At 41.4% G+C, this 17,670-nt stretch overlaps 1 protein-coding gene across 17 annotated transcripts in view; it reads left to right on the top strand.

The window, feature by feature from the left end:
* Window positions 1-17,670, top strand: part of nav3 (neuron navigator 3) — a 254,657-nt gene that overhangs the window by 147,539 nt on the left and 89,448 nt on the right. For all 17 annotated transcript variants that reach the window (XM_077543326.1, XM_077543328.1, XM_077543330.1 and 14 more), the window contains one exon: window positions 16,649-16,766. In XM_077543326.1, the coding sequence (XP_077399452.1) occupies window positions 16,649-16,766 (118 nt within the window). The remainder of the gene's footprint in view (window positions 1-16,648; window positions 16,767-17,670) is intronic.

The raw sequence follows: 17,670 nt of genomic DNA, 5'->3' as shown, positions 1-17,670 counted from the left end.
AGAACACTCCATAGCGTTGTGTGGCGGTGTGTGTGTTCTTACGAATAAATCCCTACTCGTGCTGCCGGCGCTGAGGTTTTTGACTTCATTTGATTCAAATTTCGCTCGCACTGTCTGTTATCCTGGAAAATCCCCAGTGAAATTAGTCTTGTGGTGAGGAGGGCACTTCTGCTATCATTTATCCCTGTCGGGGGGCGGAATTACCGATACACACCGCAAAAACAAAAGGGCACAGGCTCTAAGGTTTCAAAGATCCCGCATGCCGAAAAGCATCACGTTGAGAGACGGCCCTCAGTGGTATCGTGAGGGTTTCTACTGGTGAAAATGACTCATAGTGTTTGGGTTATTTCGTCTCATTTACAGGAGAAAGTCATCCGAAAGCCATGTGGAGAACTCTGGGATTTAGAAATAATTAGGGGGTTGCCCTAAAACAGAAAAAAAAATTGTATTTTCCCAAAGTGCAGTCATATATTTTATCCCGACGAAGGATGCCACCTCTATTTCTGTTAGGCTGTCAGATGGATGATGGATAGAATGGAAAAGTCCAAGAAAGAAGCAGATGTACAAGGAAAAACCTGCATGTGAAAAGAGCTACCACTAATGGAATTTAGCTGTCGCTCCTCAGATAGTTATTACAGGATTTTTGCTCCCGAGCTAGTCGTGAAATGGGATTATGTTCCAAATCCGAGCCAATATATGTCATTCTTTTAGGTGCGTTAACTATTTGTTAACTATTAATGAAGACTTCCATTAAGCTTGCGGCTATTATTGTACAAGTGCATTCACAAAATATTGTTGCATCATCCAATTGAAGCTCAGAAAGTAGCAAACACTGAAGAATGTATTCTTTTTTTCCTCAAAACTCTTGTGACGCGGACTCTTTTGCTCTTGATCAGTGAGAAAAGGGCTTTTCATTTGGAGAAATCCAAGCCGCCTACTGATTTACTAGGTAAAGGTGGTTTTGAGTACCTCGGCGAACCCCACCCACCATACTGAAAAGCACTTAGGACTTGGAAGGAGCGGCATATGTTTCACTGTATAGTTATACGTTGATTCTGCAGCTGCTGTGCGAGAGAGCTCGGGGGGGTCCCAATCCTGAATCCATCCATGAAATGTACGACTTGCTATCTCTTCCAAAAGCCTTGGCGGGGGCTGTGTTATATTGGCATGGTAAATCCAAAACACACCCCGGCATCTGCCTAGGTGTTAAGTTCTTATTTGCTAGGTCGGGCAGAAGGGATTGGAAACAAATGGTAGATGATAAGATTTCAATGCACAACCCAACAATAAAACCTGATGTCATTGAGACAAAGCACCTGAAACTCTCATCAACTGCCCCCATCTCATGGGCCAGACAGGACTTCTCTTTTTCCTTTCTCTATCCCACCAGGGTTCTTGTCTGGGCGGGAAGGGGGGAGATGAGCAATGAGAGGAAAAGGAGCGATAAAAAGAGTACAATATAACCGTAAGAGGAAGATGAATGGGTGAGGAGATATGATGAGGATTAGAGGAGGAACGGGTGTAAAGAATGAGTGGGATGGGTCGAGCATTAACAGCCCACAGTGGATGTGAAGTGGTCGTGCGGGAGAGCCGGCCGGGGCAGCTCTGGCACGCAATCAAAGCGAAGGGATTTGCAGCTTTTTGCAACTGCCTGCGAAGCTACAAGAGATTTGACCAAAAACACTGCTCATCATCTGGCTTCACGCAGCATGATACCAAGCTATGGAGATCCTTGTAGTAACTAACATACTGAGCGCTTGTTTTTCTTTTCCCACATCTTGGGAAAACATTGATTTTCTGCTGCGATTCATCTATGAGTCTTTACATAAGCTGCGGATTGAATATAGCAAGGCGTGTAGCCCCAGGGGTTAGCATCAAATCTTGCTCTCTTGCTAAACTAATCGACTGAGGCAACCGTGGATGTAGTCACTCTAATCCACCTCAGCTTCAGGTTCGAGGAACTGATGTGGCTGATTAGTACCAAAATGCTCACTTTTGAAACACTTGGCATATTGACCAGCGTCTGTCTGTCTATCTATCTATCTATCTATCTATCTATCTATCTATCTATCTATCTATCTATCTATCTATCTATCTATCTATCTATCTATCCCTCCCCATGCTAAGAGATAGTGAATGGAAACATGCTGTTTCAGGACTCTTTCATAAACCTATTATGTAATTGTCTATTTTTTTTATTTTTGGCCAATTAACCAACACATCCTCTGGGCATTCCTTTCCAGTAAATTTGAACATTTCAAACAAGACCAACGGCAGGGTCATCTTTCACAAGCCACTTGGCAATGCGCTTCTGGTGCGCCACTAATCGAATCATGCTCTCCATGCATGTCCAATGGCTCCTGACCTGCAGTGTTTAACTGACAGCACAGTGTGCCATTCACCCCGGTATCATTAAAGCAAAGCATCAACTTGTATCACATGGCTAACTTTGCTTTGGTGAATAATAAACTTAAGATAATCCGTTTTTTTCTGTTCTCTAATAGCTCTAGCCACAAAACCACAGGCAATGTTATGAGCTAGGTTATTACCAAAGAACAGGAACATTCCCTCTCCCTGCAATAAGCTGCATATGTAAAGGCTGTTTGGTATTCCCGGCAGTTCGCTGCACTTGACTAGATACTTAACACCATCTTGCTATGACCATCGCTGCTGTCCTCTGGGCTAGGAGGAGGAGTGTTTGTTAGAGGACGCATTTCTAGTTCAGGGGTCTGCAACCTGCAGCTCTGGAGACACATGGGGCTCCCTCTGGATATATATATATATTCTTTTAGATAAAATATTCTTTAAAAAAGCATAATATTCAAAAAGAGTCCAAATTTGTAAGCTGAAAGGAAAAAAAAAGGAGACGGAAGGTAGATGGCGAAGTTATTTAAACCTATTGAAAAAGTGACAATGAAATGTAAGAAAGAAAAAAAAAACTTGCAATATACACAAAAATGTTCAATAAGTAACCATAAAACGTCCCAAAGAATAAAGGTAAAAGAAGAAAGGCAGAAAATTACCCTAAAATAGCTAAATAATTGCTAAAAAAATAAATAAATAAATAAAAGGTCAGAAAATTGATAGCAAAAATAGGCGGAAAAAAAATCAAAATATAGCCATGAAATCTCCAAAAAGGAAGGAGGCAGAAAATTACCATCATTTATTCATGAAATTGCCGAAAAATGTCAAAAATTTGACAGAAAAGTCTAAAAATGTATGAAAAACTAAATCTTAAAAATTGCACTAAAAAAAAAATCCAAAAACAGAAGACGAAAGGTAGAAGAAAATGAAGCTCAAAGTTTTGGATGCTGCACATATTCTTATTATAGTGAAGCTCTAATTAGCTCTTGGGCCCTCAGTACACACACTAACACATTGTTTTGTTCATCATAATGATCAAAGGTTTAGCGGCTCCTGACAGATTTTTTATTTGACCTAAAATGGCTCTTTTGACCCTAAAAGTTGCTGACCCCTTGTCTCGTTCATACTTGTTGTTTATAGTTTCTACCTGTATGCAAGTTTTTGCACTTTTAGTACTTTTATCCATTTGTATTGGTTCACTTTTATGTGTTCCTCTTTGGAAAATGTGCATAAATGGCTCAGTTTTGCAAGCTTTTTGCCATAATAGAATCCGATTTTATGTACAACAGCCTGTTTTGTTGGGCTATTCAGTTGATTGACATGTTTTTGCAAACATCTCATGCGTCTATACATCACTTAAAACAAATTTCCACTGACAGCGCAGTCTACAAAAGAAAGCTTTTACATTTGATTAAATTTTTACTCCTGACCTTTTCTCCTGTATCCATCTGACATTCATATTTGCAAACTTTTAGCTCACCTGCAGTGCTTGCTATTGTAGAAGGCATCACTAATGCTTCAACTATTCACTGCGCTAAACATGCTCTCTGTGGATGCTATTCATATGTTGTCCAAGGTCTTGATTCTCCCTCTGAGATCTTGTGTTTATCGAAGCATTGAAGTATAGTGATGTTAAAACGCTCTTTTGACAGATACGAGTCCATAAGTGTGCGTCTGGGTGGAAATGTATCAGATGCAAATTGCGAATGGAACGTTCGGCTGATGTGCGCTGAAAGGTGTAAATGTCATGATTGCGTCTTGTCTGCTGTCCTCTCCAACTCTATATTGGGATCAAAAACGGTGTCATATTGACACAGATGGATTTACATTGAGGTCAGTCTCTCATCTACAGACGTCCCTTGTGGGCTCCTAATTGCTGATTTTGGAGCATTATTATTGGCTAAGAACGCAGCGGTGGTCAACATATTCCAAGTCCACTTCCAAATTTCCAATTTGAAGGCCTAATTTAGCAGAATAGTTACGAGTCACTGGAAGGTACTTTGGGGGGGAGGGGTGACTTTTTCCCCTTACCGCTCAAGTTTAGCATCCTCAACTTCTCCACAGGGCAACCTTTCATCAATATTTTTGGACACGCCTAGTCTACGCACGTCCACATCCAGCCTTTTTATTGGGCTTGTCCCGTTTGTCTCCAGTTCCAGACACAGGGCAAATAGAGTGAGGGGGAAAAAAATGCTTGCTGTCCAGTCCCCGACACGTCTCTCTCAATCACTCTCGCTCCTCAGAGGGAACAAAAAGTTTCCTTCCGCTGTTTTCCTTGACCTGTCGTCCTTCACAGGGGCCCGCGTAGAGGGGGTCACTTCCAAAGCTTTTCACTTACCTTCCTAGCCATGAGCTCTGCCTTTGATTCCTGTAGTGTTGTGAACCTGCTGTCACTCTCAATCCATTAGGAACGGGTCATTAATAATGCTGTCAGCCCGTGGGTTCTTGTAACCTGATATGACTTATTGCTCACCCTGTGCTCCCAAGTGTAGAAACTACACTTGTGTAATTAGGCACGCTAATGGACCCTTCGAACAGGGTGGACGCAGAAGGAAAGAATGCTGTTAACACTTCATTTGAAGGAGACGTATTAGCCATTTTTCACCGTTTAAAATGAGGTACTTAACTCATTCAGTGCCAGGCAATTTCCGACCCTCACATGTGAAAAAACTAAACGACATAAAATACATACCTGAGAAGGAACAAGTGTGTGACATGTTTTTGTAAAAAAAATCAAATAAAATACTCAACCGACACGAATTGGGCACTCCTGCATGCTATTGGACCATTGGGTTGTCCGGATTTCGTTATGTTGTTATGACGACCGAGGGCGGAGTCTGATCTTCTCAACTCATCTCGCTGGCAAGTGTACGCCTAAGTGTATGCAGGTTGGATCTCACCGGCACCTGTGCACATTTTTGACTTATCTCTTCTGAGTCCCTTAGCTGGCTGGCTCTCACTGGCAAGTGTATACATAACAAGCAGGCTCTATCTCACCAGCAAGTGTGCGCATAACTGTGGGCTGCCAGCCAGTGTTTTTATCATCTCCTTTTCCACATTGCTTGGCGAGTTGTTGCTTATCTCCCCAGCAAGTGTACGCATAACAGCGGGTTGGATCTCAACAGCAAGTGTGCGCAGCGGCTGGCTGCTTGCTACACTACTTAACTCTTTGACTGCCAAAAACGTTAAATAACGTTTAGTAAAATCCTATGGAGGAGTGCCAAAGACGTTAAAAGACGTTTGTTTCAAAACAGAGGTGAAACTAATCATTTTCTATTGTTGATTACTGAAAAACGGAATAAGGTAGAAACAAACTTTTTTTTCTGATGAAAGATGAGAGTCCAGTCTTTCATTTGGTATTATGTGTGTTTCCATAGTCCAAACACATAATTTTCTATGGACCTTGAAAGATCAGTCAAAATGCTTAAATCGGCTTGCACCCACGGCATCCCTTTTCTGAAAACGTCTGAAAAATCATTATATATAGTTTTACTTTATTTTTTTCCACACTTAATATCTGTACAGGCCATCCTGGGACCAAACTATTTGTATACAAGCAAATAAAAAGTAAATTTTCCATAACATACCACCTTTAGCAGGAGAAGCCTCAAAGTCCTTAAGTCAAGCATCTCAGGTTACTGAAACGCAGAGCTGTCAGGCACAGCAAGGGTAAATAATGATGCCCCCTCCAAAGATCTTGACAAGCCTCTCTTCAGAAGAGGCGCTTTCTTCCCCTCCCGACATTGAGTTCTCTTCCTGCCCTTGTTTAGTCATTAAAGCCCAACTGGACCTCAGAGAGTTTGGCGCACCCAAGTGCCCCGAAGCTGTACAGCGTTGCTAAACAATAGAAGTCAAGGAGATAAAGAGCAAAAATTCAAAAGGCACTGGAAAATCCGGACAATTTGTCAGAAGGTCAAAAATAGCTGGCCTTGTTTTCTCTTTTGCTCTGGCAGGTTCAATCATTAAAAAAAAATCCAATCTGCCTTCATCTGTTTCCATTTGGTTCTCCCTCATTAACGCTCTTTTAGTCCCACCAATGTTTTAAAAAGCCTGATTAATTGCACACAGCACCTCAGAGAGACATACCAGTGCTATTCCAACGTATATCAATGCATTAATTGCAAGGCAAACGCAATAAAAATACAAGATGGATATCACAAAGGAGTTTTTTATGGTATTTTGACTGTGCATTGGGCCTGCAGTGAACTGCCATCCAGTGCTTGCACTTTTTACTTGCTGCTCTCTGGTTACCTCTTGCCTCATTTTCAGCCCTTGAACACACACACACACTCCTTTTTCCGTTGGATTTGTTTTTGTAGCTGCTGCACTGGGAGCGAAGGGGCTCACGTGGAGCGAGACCCCCCCCCCCCCCCCAACCTCCGTGACTCATTGTGTCACCGTCTATAGCGACCTGGATGTGACAGTGTTGTGTGTTTCCTCTTTCCAGTCCGCATACATCTGTCAAGGCGAAAACATTTGCCACTCAGCCGAGGAAGTCGCTCATTTCTTACAGAAAGGCGGCTAGAGGAAATCCTGACAGAAGGTGCGCTTTAACTTGCGCTGTTGACAGCTGGATATTATGGCCACGGTTCCGCAAAATCCACGATAACAGTCTTCATCGTAATTCATTTTAGTAGCACGTGTGGAGGTAAAGATCCATCAAAAGCACCACTGACACGCGCGGCAAATATGTGTGACTCACAGTCTGCTGGCGAGCGAAAGTGGGGGAAGACATCCAAGCGCGGCTGCGAGGGGAAACCACATTCCCTGGACTCTCCGTGACTCAGCAGTAGTCACACGTGACTCAGCGGCGAGTCAGATGTTTAGCACATCCACACGGACCCCTTTACAGTAAATACCACGGCTGGGAAGGTGGCAGGCGGCCCGCTAAGACCGCAGTGTTATTGAACCTGTTGCTGGGAGTCATTAATGATTGCATAAGATGGATTCTTACTGGAAGTCTTGGGGCATCGTGTGTTTGGGAGGTTGCAAAGCACGGCAGGTATTGTTTTTTTTACCTTGTTAATCTGTGCGTGAGCGCATCATCAAATCAGAATGCGGCGTTGGACACAACTTGGGAAGAAAGGAAAAATGAGGGGAAAAAGCCCTAATCTGTTAGCATTTTAGCATTTATTGTTACAACTTCAGTTTCCTGCTTCTATATTGATTAGCAGATTTAATCAGGTCTACTTTGACTGAATAAGTAAACACACAAGGTGTTTCTTATAGAATACAGTGATGACACAGACACGGCATTTTGGAGATGTGAGCTGTTCAGCAGCAGTTTGGCATATAGTAAACAATTCTTCTTCAAAAAAGAAGGAGGGCAAGTGCTTGCTTGGAGCTGTTTGTTACCACTTCCTGTTGAAGTTTACCTAGAAACTAAACATAAAACAAAGACTATTACAAGTTTATTTAACCAATCCTCATTTTCCCTTCAGAGTTGCCTTCAGCAAGCGAAATGCATGCTCAATTGCCTTCAGGTCAGACGATTGACTTGTCTTAAAAAAAACAACTGTTTTGTTGCTTTCACAATATGCTTTGGGTCATTGTCCATCTGCACTGTGAAGCACTGATTATCAACAGAGGAACACTTTAGAATTCCTCCTGCTGCTCATGTCAGTGGTCAACAATAAATACAAAGAAATGAGTTCCTTTAGTAGCCATACAGGCCCACGCCATGGCACTGCTACCAATATATGGCACAAAATAGAGAGACAGACAACCAATTACATTCACTTTTACACCGTCACTGAACTCAACCTGCACAGATGTCAGATGAGGGAACCACTCCCAAGCACATGTTGTTAAATAAACGCATCTCTGACTTTATCAATCAAATCTGTACAAAAGCGCCACAGATCACGAAAGGTCTGCTGACGCCCTCGAATTGGACGACAGCGCTATTAGTCCTCGCACCACCGAGGGTCACGGCCCCAATTTCCCCTGATTTGCTCACACTCAGCAACATGCACCACCTGCCTAATAAATTAAAGGCTGCGTAGGAGTGGGAGGTTGTGTGTAAGGGTAACACTTTGTCTCTATGAAGCAGTTTCCAGTGATGATGATGATGTAATTAGTATCATCTCTCATGTGACCATAGAGCAGTGAGACAATACCAGATTATTTTGTAATTGACAAGATAAAAAAAAAAAAAAAAAAGTGGCACAAGGTTAGAATTTAAATATATTTTTAGGCTGGATATGTGGCTCATAATGACAAAAGAATAAAGTCTACGTGTGATTTAATAGGCAGCTCAATGGTCCTTGAATAAACTATTGGCTTGTAAATGTTTGAAGGGATTTCAGTTGAATGGCAGCTGGTTCCGTAGTAGGATCAGTGCATTAGAGCCCCCTGGTGGTGCCTCTGCATAATACACAGAGAAATGCAGTGCAAGTGCAAGATCTCTTCATTATTTGAAACCTGAACTAGATTCAAGAGGGTATCCAACCTGTTTGTCTTGAAATGACTTTTGATCAGTTAGATTTTTTTTTATATAACAGTAGAACACTTTTACACACATCATTTCTTACAATGCATTTAAATTTAACTTTGCCCAGGAAAGACTTGAGTACAAAGGTGCATGGTTATTAAATGTATTTGATTAAGACAAAGTAGATCAAGCATTGATTTCGACTATTATCAGCTTTCAGAAGTTTATGAAGATACTTGTTTAATTTGTGGAGGAATTAGATAATTTATTAAGATTGACTTACTTTCCATGTTGTACAGCTTGCATCAAAAGTAAAGCTTCCCACTTGGCTTTTGCTTTTATCGCTATATTTTTTTTTCCTTTGATGCAGTTAGCCAAACTCATGCACTTTTTTTCATTTTTTTTCTTCTTTTTTTTTTAATCCAAGGGCATTTTGACAGCAAAATCAAAATCTTAATCACCATTCAATTTTGCTCCCCAACAAGCTGATGGCAGGCCTAATAGACAAGGAACTAGTTTGTTGAATGCAATGCTTCGATGTGCTCAGTAAGATCTGCCTGACAACAACCCTCACTCCAACAAGTTGCCATGGCTTAGACATTGTTGTCAAGCAGCTACAACTGAATAGTCATGTTGATGTTGCTGACCAGCGAGCCGCTCAATGTAAGCGTGACAAATGCAGCCATGACTCACACAGATCACGTCCTCACAATTTGCATGTTATTCAGCTCGCCGATGTGACACGCACACGCCACTCCGGTTGTTTTTGATGATAATGTTTCACGCGCACATCTGTTGGCTGTGTATTTACGCTGGAGTTTTCTTGCTGCAGCAGGGTTCTAATGACATGGTAGCTGCCTGATTTATTTGTGTTTTTGTTAGTGGGAGGGGCGGGGGCGTCTGGAGGAAGGTTGGTTGCAAAGAGTTGCGAGACATCCGAGAATAGACAAAGCCTTGGGACATTTGTGCAACACTCATGAGTATCTTGAGGCTAAAAAACAAGAAAACGTAGCATATTTATTAGGCCTATACAAACCCCTCAATTTTCATAGGGAATGCAATCATTAAAAAAGAAAGAAGAAATTCACCCCTCCCACATGCTTCCAATACATTTGAACTTATTATACATTGTTTTTTTTGGATTCCTTAACATCTGTTTTGACTCTCGCTGAACAGTTCTTCAAATAAGAGAACATTGCATATTTATTTTTATTTTTTTAATTTTTTAAAAAAAAATTTTTTTTTTTTGGGAGAGCTCAGTATTGATCATTTGACATGTCATCATCATTGTTCTCCCTTTTTTTTTTTAAATTTATTTATTTTTTTGTATGTGGATGTGTGTTTGTGCGTGTGCGTGCGTGCGTGCGTGCGTGCGTGTAAAAAAAAAATCCCATACATTTAGCTGTCCCAACATTGCATATTTAAACTCCAAGTTCAACCGGACTAACAAAAGTCCACTAAATGGTACTATATGATGGGGAAAACCATAGAACAGAAATTAAGATTGATGTTACAATAAATCTAAACTTTCCAACAGCTGATACTTTAAAACTCACATAGCGTACAACAATATGCATCAGCATACTGTATATTCACTATTCAAATTTGCTTGTAGATTGTAAATACCTATTAATAAAAAAAAAGATTGCTTAAAAATCTACAATATTGCGGGGTCTCAAACGATGAGCTGGAATATAGTGGGGTGACACTGTATGACCCTAATTTAAAAAAAAAAAACTAATGCTGATGTTCAAAAATTGCATCTCTGCATCACGGATGCCTCCTTGGCAACCAAAACACAACCAACGAAATACATTTGGACTGATTCCTCATTGCTGAACTTTACATCACCATCACTCCGTGTCTGATATTTAATCCTGCCAGCAAACAACTGTTGGCCTCGTGAGTAAAGCGGCTCTGTGAAGTAACAGCCATCCATCATCATAGGAAGCTCTTAAAGACTAACCTCATAATTCCACGTCTGCTTTCAATTCATGTATATCGAGCCCTGAAATTCAAAAGTTTCTCTTTTTCAGCAGAGTGACATAATATGTAGGATAATGGCTGTTGATTCCTTGCCTATTTATATCAATTTACAAAAAAAAACTGTGCCAATCGATGATGCTTTGGAACCAGTCATCAGATTGTGGATTATGCACATGCATGTCCTTACCTCATGGATTAGCTCCTTTTTCTGTTTTTATTGCCACTTGGAATCACTGTCAGTCCATCAAATTGAACTACAAATGCGCTTACATTCTCCGTTTTCCAGTGGCGGACTTTGTGTTTACATACAATGCAAAAATGCAATATAGCAACATGCAACAATGATTATTGATTTTTATAACAATGACAAAACATTAAAATCATACATCCTACTAAACAGAAATGCTGATTATTAAATTAATGTTTTAATGTGTGTTTATGGTCCAAATTTCCTGGAACTGACCAACCAATCAGAGGACAAAAAAATGCTGACATCATCGAGGGCCAACCCTCTAGCCATGTGATTGCTAATATATACAATTACATATAGCACGACAGATTCTGAAGGCCTTGTGAGAGATTGACATTGCAACATGGACATGGAGGCTGAAATCTGACTAGACAAAAAATATTGAACATCCACATTCTGGAAGAGAAATGCTGTGGATTAAGAGAATAGATGTCATGGAGCAAATATAACAATTTAGGTTGTAATAGGTCAGAGCTTCTGATGGTGTTTCGGCCAGCATAGCCCCCCCCCCCCCACCCCACGCTCCCCCCCCCCCCCTCAGATGCATGTGTTTTATTTCACCGCATCCTGTCTCCCCGCTTCTTTCTGGCCCGCCGCACTTACAAGCGCTCAACATTGACGCTGAGTACATCCAACGTGCATTCTGTCTCCAAAAACATCTCGCAGCCGCATGCAATTATGTCATTTTCGACTCAGCACTCCTGCAAAAGCGACAATGTGGCTTGGCACATGACAAAATGATGACTGAACGTCTTGGCGCCGTCATTTTATTCTATTCTCTGCTCTTTGTAGTGATGTCACACTGGGGGATTAGCATGAAAGCGACGATATGCACGAATTGGCTTAAATAATAACTTGGGCTAGCATACTGCATTGTAAGCATAACAGTACAGAGAGGATTGCCTACTTTTGTGGTCTGGGATTTTTATGGGCCAGCCATGACACTTCATTCAATTTACATTAGCACTTCACTACAATATTTTTAAAGCAGATCCCATCACCTGTATGAGTATGATTCGTAACATCGTGTTTTTAAACTCACTTAATCGGCTCTTAGGTGATTGGTGAGTTTTGGGCTGCGGGTCGAAGACTTTTTCTTGGAGGAAGCAAAAAAAAAAAGCTGCAATTGACGTTTCCTCCATTTCTGCTCCCTCATGCATCAGCAAGATCAGCGATATTTACTCTGTCCACTGATGCATTTAATTGGTGTTTTATCGCTGTGTGCATAACTGATTTATCGGCTTTGTAAATACAGCTGGACAGTCCCCTACTGAATACACTGCCGATTTTTGCCATGATTGACAGCTGGCACGGCATCAAAGACCCCGTTCTCCAGATTGGTGTCCTCCTGCGTCACCGTTGTTTCCTCACATCAAGAAGAAATGTTAAGAATTGCCACTCGGGTGTTTGCTGCGCTGGAAGGCCGCCCGTTGCTATTACGTGCGGCGCGCTTCCCGTAGCAAGGGGTCCTCTGGGAACAAGGTAATGACAGTTTTGGAGGGAATCAAGATGCATCAGACTTGCGGCTCAAAGAGGTCCTTGCGGTCAAAATGGCTTCCAGGTGCGCCGCATCGGAACACAGACAAAAGCCATGTGCGCCGCGAGATTCTGTGGGAAATGTGTTTTCAGCAGCGTGCCGGATGCTTACCGTAAGCCATCACGGCGATCTGGCGGTTCATCTCTTTAAATGACCCTAGAAAATGGCTTCATGCTCGCATTTCCTCCGGAAGACCATGCTTGACTTTCACAAGAGACACTTCCATCCTCAGTCTTTAATATTGCGGTATTTTAAAGTTGACATATTACAGAAAATTGACTTTTGAATAGCCTTTATGCAAATTGTTACGTCTCTGGGGTGTCTGCTAACCCATAAAGTGTGAAATTAACAACCGAGTAAAGATTTTCTTATCTGCTATTTCTGAAAATGTGCCTTTGGGGCAAATTTACTTCATAACTACACCAATATGGAATTCCTCCACCCATGACCTAATCATCTAGGCTGGGTGAAGATCCAAAGCCACTTTCACCTGAGATTACGCAGTCTGAAACACTATCAGGCATAAGCGCCTACAGCCCCCTCAGGTGCAACACCACTCATATGCCAAAGCCAAAGGGTAAGCAGAGCTGCAGTGAGTTTAGTTTGATGCACTGACTAACTTTGACTTCTGATAAGTGGCAAAACTTATTTTCAACGTGGTGGCAGTTGTTTCTTAGTTGGGGATTTATCCACAATATGGTGTATGAAAATCTGAGTGAAAATTATTTTATTGTTTTTAGGGCCACTCGTCATGGAAATAATTTCCATACCTATCCCTGGCCCAGCATTATAAGGTGCAGAGTATACCTAAAAATGGGCTAATTTCAGTGGCACAAGAAATTTGGGGTAAAGTGTGCTGTAGTCCTGGCACAAGCTTTTGTTTGAAATTGTAACTCCTTGTATGCATGGACAGTGAACACCCGCATATTTATTTTTCAGCATTCGCAGATTTTTAAAGGGGAACGTATACGTCGTATTTCACTGAAAACTAACCTATTCGCTGCTGTGCTCATGACAAAGCCATGTCTAATATGGAAATATCAAGGAGCTATGTTGAAATGAGGGAAGGAACTTTATTAATTCATATTTAATATCTAATAGAAGCAAGTTCTTTGCTGCCACCTTGTGGCATCTGTGAGTAGTTAAAACTTTCTGGGTGGGTGTCAATTACTTGAAGAGTAGCATTGTGTCATTTATCACGCCTGTTTATGGTAAAGAACTGAATAATGAACGAACCAGAATAGCTTTTGCCCATTCATAAAGAAGATCAATGTTTTTTCTTGCTACACTATAACTATTTACAGCAATGCATCCATCCTGTCACGTACATCGTTATCCATTCTGCTGTAGGGGCTCATCACTTGTTCTGTGAATGCAGCTTTATGTCGCATTTAATCACCTTGAAGACTCACATGAGAGCAGAACCCGTGCCAAGTTTTCAAGCCGCTGCAGCCATAGTAGGACACTTAGCCCGTTTCGGACAGCCTTACAGCGCTAAACGCCTTCCGAGCGAGCGTACATACGTGCTCGATCCCCCCTCGACTGCCGTTAAGCTTAATTTATTCGGCGGGGTTGGACCGCTGCCATGATTAAAGAGCCCATTCATTCACTGATGCTGCATTGATGCATATGTGAACAGTGATGGGATGCGGTCCTCTCCTCCGGTCTGGCTTCTCACAGGTGACCCCTGCAGGTTGCAGGGTGACATTGCAGCATCTATCAATAACACCTGCGCCGATGTAGTCACTGCATTGTGATTAGGACTGCTGAAGGCGAGGAAAGAACAGCTCTGGATGTCTCACACCGGAGAGTGACTCAACAGCGAAGGTAAACAAGAGGCAGAAAGAGGAGAAATGTGCTTGACTCGTGTGTGTTGAATGCTCGCGTGCGCATTATTTGCTCCGTGATGTCAGCATCTCGGGAGGAGGCATTTGTTGGGTTCAGAAAGAAGGAGCGGGAGAGAGGACCAGGCTGGCTGAACTCTTCTACAGTGTCACTTGAGGAGTCATGAATTGAGTGCGGCGGCGAGGCGGGCTGCGTCTGAGTAGGAAGGATCGCAAAGTCGCATCATTTCCATACTTCAAACGATAAATGAAATCAATCAATAACACTTTGCCCAGCGTCCCACCGGGCTGACAAAAGGGTCTTTAGATACTAGATTTAGATCTGATAAATTTAGATTTGACTTATGTAATGCATTTCTATCTTGATCCAATACAGTAAGATGTTGTATTGATCACTTTTGATTGCCACTTATCCATTTTCCACGGTGCTTGTCCTCATTAGTGTCGCGTTTGCACTGTATTGGTTCTATGCCAGCTGCCGGTCTGTCTGTCTGTGCAAGACGTGGTGGACAATCTGGACTGTTTTTCATCACAGGGCACATGTAAAGAACTAATTATTTGCACCTATAAGCAATTTTTGCCTTCAGTGAAGATAAAATGTATGCGGCAGAAACCCCCTTCACACAGAATGAGCCAGGGATCAAACGCTGTGAGCCAGACATACTAACCACTAGTACGCTGTGCTGCCTCATTGTATTCAATACAAGAAAAAAAAATGCCTTCCAGCAAGGGTAAATAAAAGTGAAAAACTCATAAACTCAACAAAAAAAAAACTCATCAAAGTGACAATAATAATAATGCACACACTTTCACTACAGCTTTAAAAACCCATTGGGAACAAATGATAAAACGCATTTAACACAAAGTTTTATTATTAGTCAACTTATTCACTGTCAAATGCCGCCACTAAGCAGCATAAAGCAAACAAACCCATCCAGGTTGTATCCACGCAGTATGTAACCCTTCAGATGTGTCTTTATTTGTAACTATGTTGTGGCAGTTGGTTATTTTTCCCACCCTGCAAATCGCCCCAGCAGCCGTTGCAGCCTCGACAAGATCGAGATATGGCAAATATTTTAAATAAGACTGTAAACGCGTCTACAACTTGTGGAGGTGTCACTTGTAATGTGTACAGATGTGGAGTCACTTTATAACGCATTTGCTGTCCAGTACTTTCTCACTCACTGTTGGGATGTGGCAATTGCGATGTGTTTTTTTAATGCATCTGTAATTAAGTGTTGACCCTAAAACCGGTACAGTCACACAGCTTGGAAATGCTCATAACATTGTCACATAGTTGCTTTGCAGCATCTCTTTCAATGACTCCACCATATGAAAATGGGGATAGAAAACGGTGAAATGCTTCTTTTTTTTTTTAACAAGTAAAGATGTTGAATTTTCGGGGTGAAATCGGTGTCAAGGAAGCTCAACATCATCCAGTTCAGGTGCTGGTCGCAGTGGAAAGTGTGACGATGGCTTCTATCTTGGAGGTTTGCGGGCCACTCTTTTGCAGCGGACTGGCGGCAGCTGTTGGCTTCGGTCTGTTGTTGGGCCTACAAAGTGTCTCTTATCAGCTACTTTATGGACTCCAGTGAAAGACTGCTAAGAGGCCTGGATGATGATACAACGGATCATACAATGTAGAGCTCCTTTTATAAGCAATATTTTTAATGAATTAGTCTTATAAAGCGAGCGATTTATACAGCCTTGGCATGGGCGTTGATACCAATGTGTTATTTGCATAAAAGCTGACGGAATCACTTTGATTGGATTTCTCTTGTGTTTGCACAACGTGATGCTGTAAAAGCAAGTCTGTGTTTTAACTGTCTTGCCGTCAATAAATGGAAAGGATGTCTTATTCGTTTAAATACAGCACATCGAAACGTTCCTATTTGGACCGGAACGTGAAACAGGAAAGTGTGCTATTAACAAAACATTAATAGCAAATGACTAAATGGTCACAGTTCTTTATCGGGCAGTAATTGAGATGAAAGGAGCAACAGTTGAGTCATTGTGGCGCGCTGGTAACGACTCACTCTGGGGCTGTAAAATATGCAAAAACAGCTTCGCTGCATCGAATACGCGCACCATTCTATTTAATGTATTATGTCACTCCCACTGTGTTTGTTGTTTTGTGTTTTAGTGTGGGTGCACAGTTAGTTTTGATAAAGCGACGAACTGAAATGTTGCACAAACCGTTTTTTTAACGCTCTTGTAATCTTGTGTGTTTACAGATTTACACAGATTGGGCCAATCACTACCTGGCCAAGTCGGGCTGTCCGCGGCTCATCAAGGACCTCAGCCAAGATGTCACTGATGGAGTCCTGCTGGCGCAGATCATCCAGATAATAGGTATACACACACATACACACACACACCATTCATCAACCATATGTATGCTTCTACTTTACCGTTAGAATGCGATTTAATACAGATTCCAGGTAGTGCTTGTAGTCGCCAGCCACACATTGTAAGCGTGCCCAAAGTGCCTCACCAATAAAATCAATATCAACATTTTCATCCAGGCCTAAAGAGCCAGCAAAAACAAAAAGACGATCTTGTGTCGAGTATGTCTCTTCTGATCACAGGGAATTTTGTGCCAAGTGACATTTGTTAAGTTGTGCGATGCAAGATGAAGTCTGACAGTTGATCAGCTGGCTTTAAATTGGCACGGACGACAGCATTTTGGACCGTCTGCTGCCAGCTTTCATTATCACTGCTGCTTAGAATCTTTAGAATCGCCAAATGATGCCACAGTAAATGGAAATGAGATCCCCATTGATTCATTCCTATGCTGTAACTTTTGTCGGATACAGCCCGATGCTTTCTTTAGTCCCGCCCACTGAGCACTTAAATTACATCAAGAGTGGTGTAATGTGTGCAGTAATTTATTACATTAATTTAGCTGTTTTTGCCTTAAAATGTTTTAATCGCAGTGTTTTATTCACTTATCTATTTAATTAATTTGTAGCTAATAAAAAATGGCTAATGCACATATTCTACTAAATGCATACATAAAAAAATGTATTAATTCGAAATATTATTCATTATTATATAATCATTGTACATAAAAGACCACCATGACTACCTTGAATGTCTGCACTTCATTGAAGCAATTAACTATTTTACAAGAAACACATTTTAACTTTTATCAGGGATGTGATTTTTCCACTAATTCGCGGAATTCCGCTTTTTTTATCTCCCCCAAAAAAAAAATTCTGTTTTTTTTTTTTTTTAGTAGTTCATTGTGTATGCA

The sequence above is a fragment of the Vanacampus margaritifer genome, chromosome 15 (assembly GCF_051991255.1).
Source record: "Vanacampus margaritifer isolate UIUO_Vmar chromosome 15, RoL_Vmar_1.0, whole genome shotgun sequence".
In the NCBI taxonomy this organism is placed as follows: Eukaryota; Metazoa; Chordata; class Actinopteri; order Syngnathiformes; family Syngnathidae; genus Vanacampus; species Vanacampus margaritifer.
The sequence above is the reverse complement of the archived record's forward strand: the minus strand, read 5'-3'. Positions and strand labels throughout refer to the sequence as shown.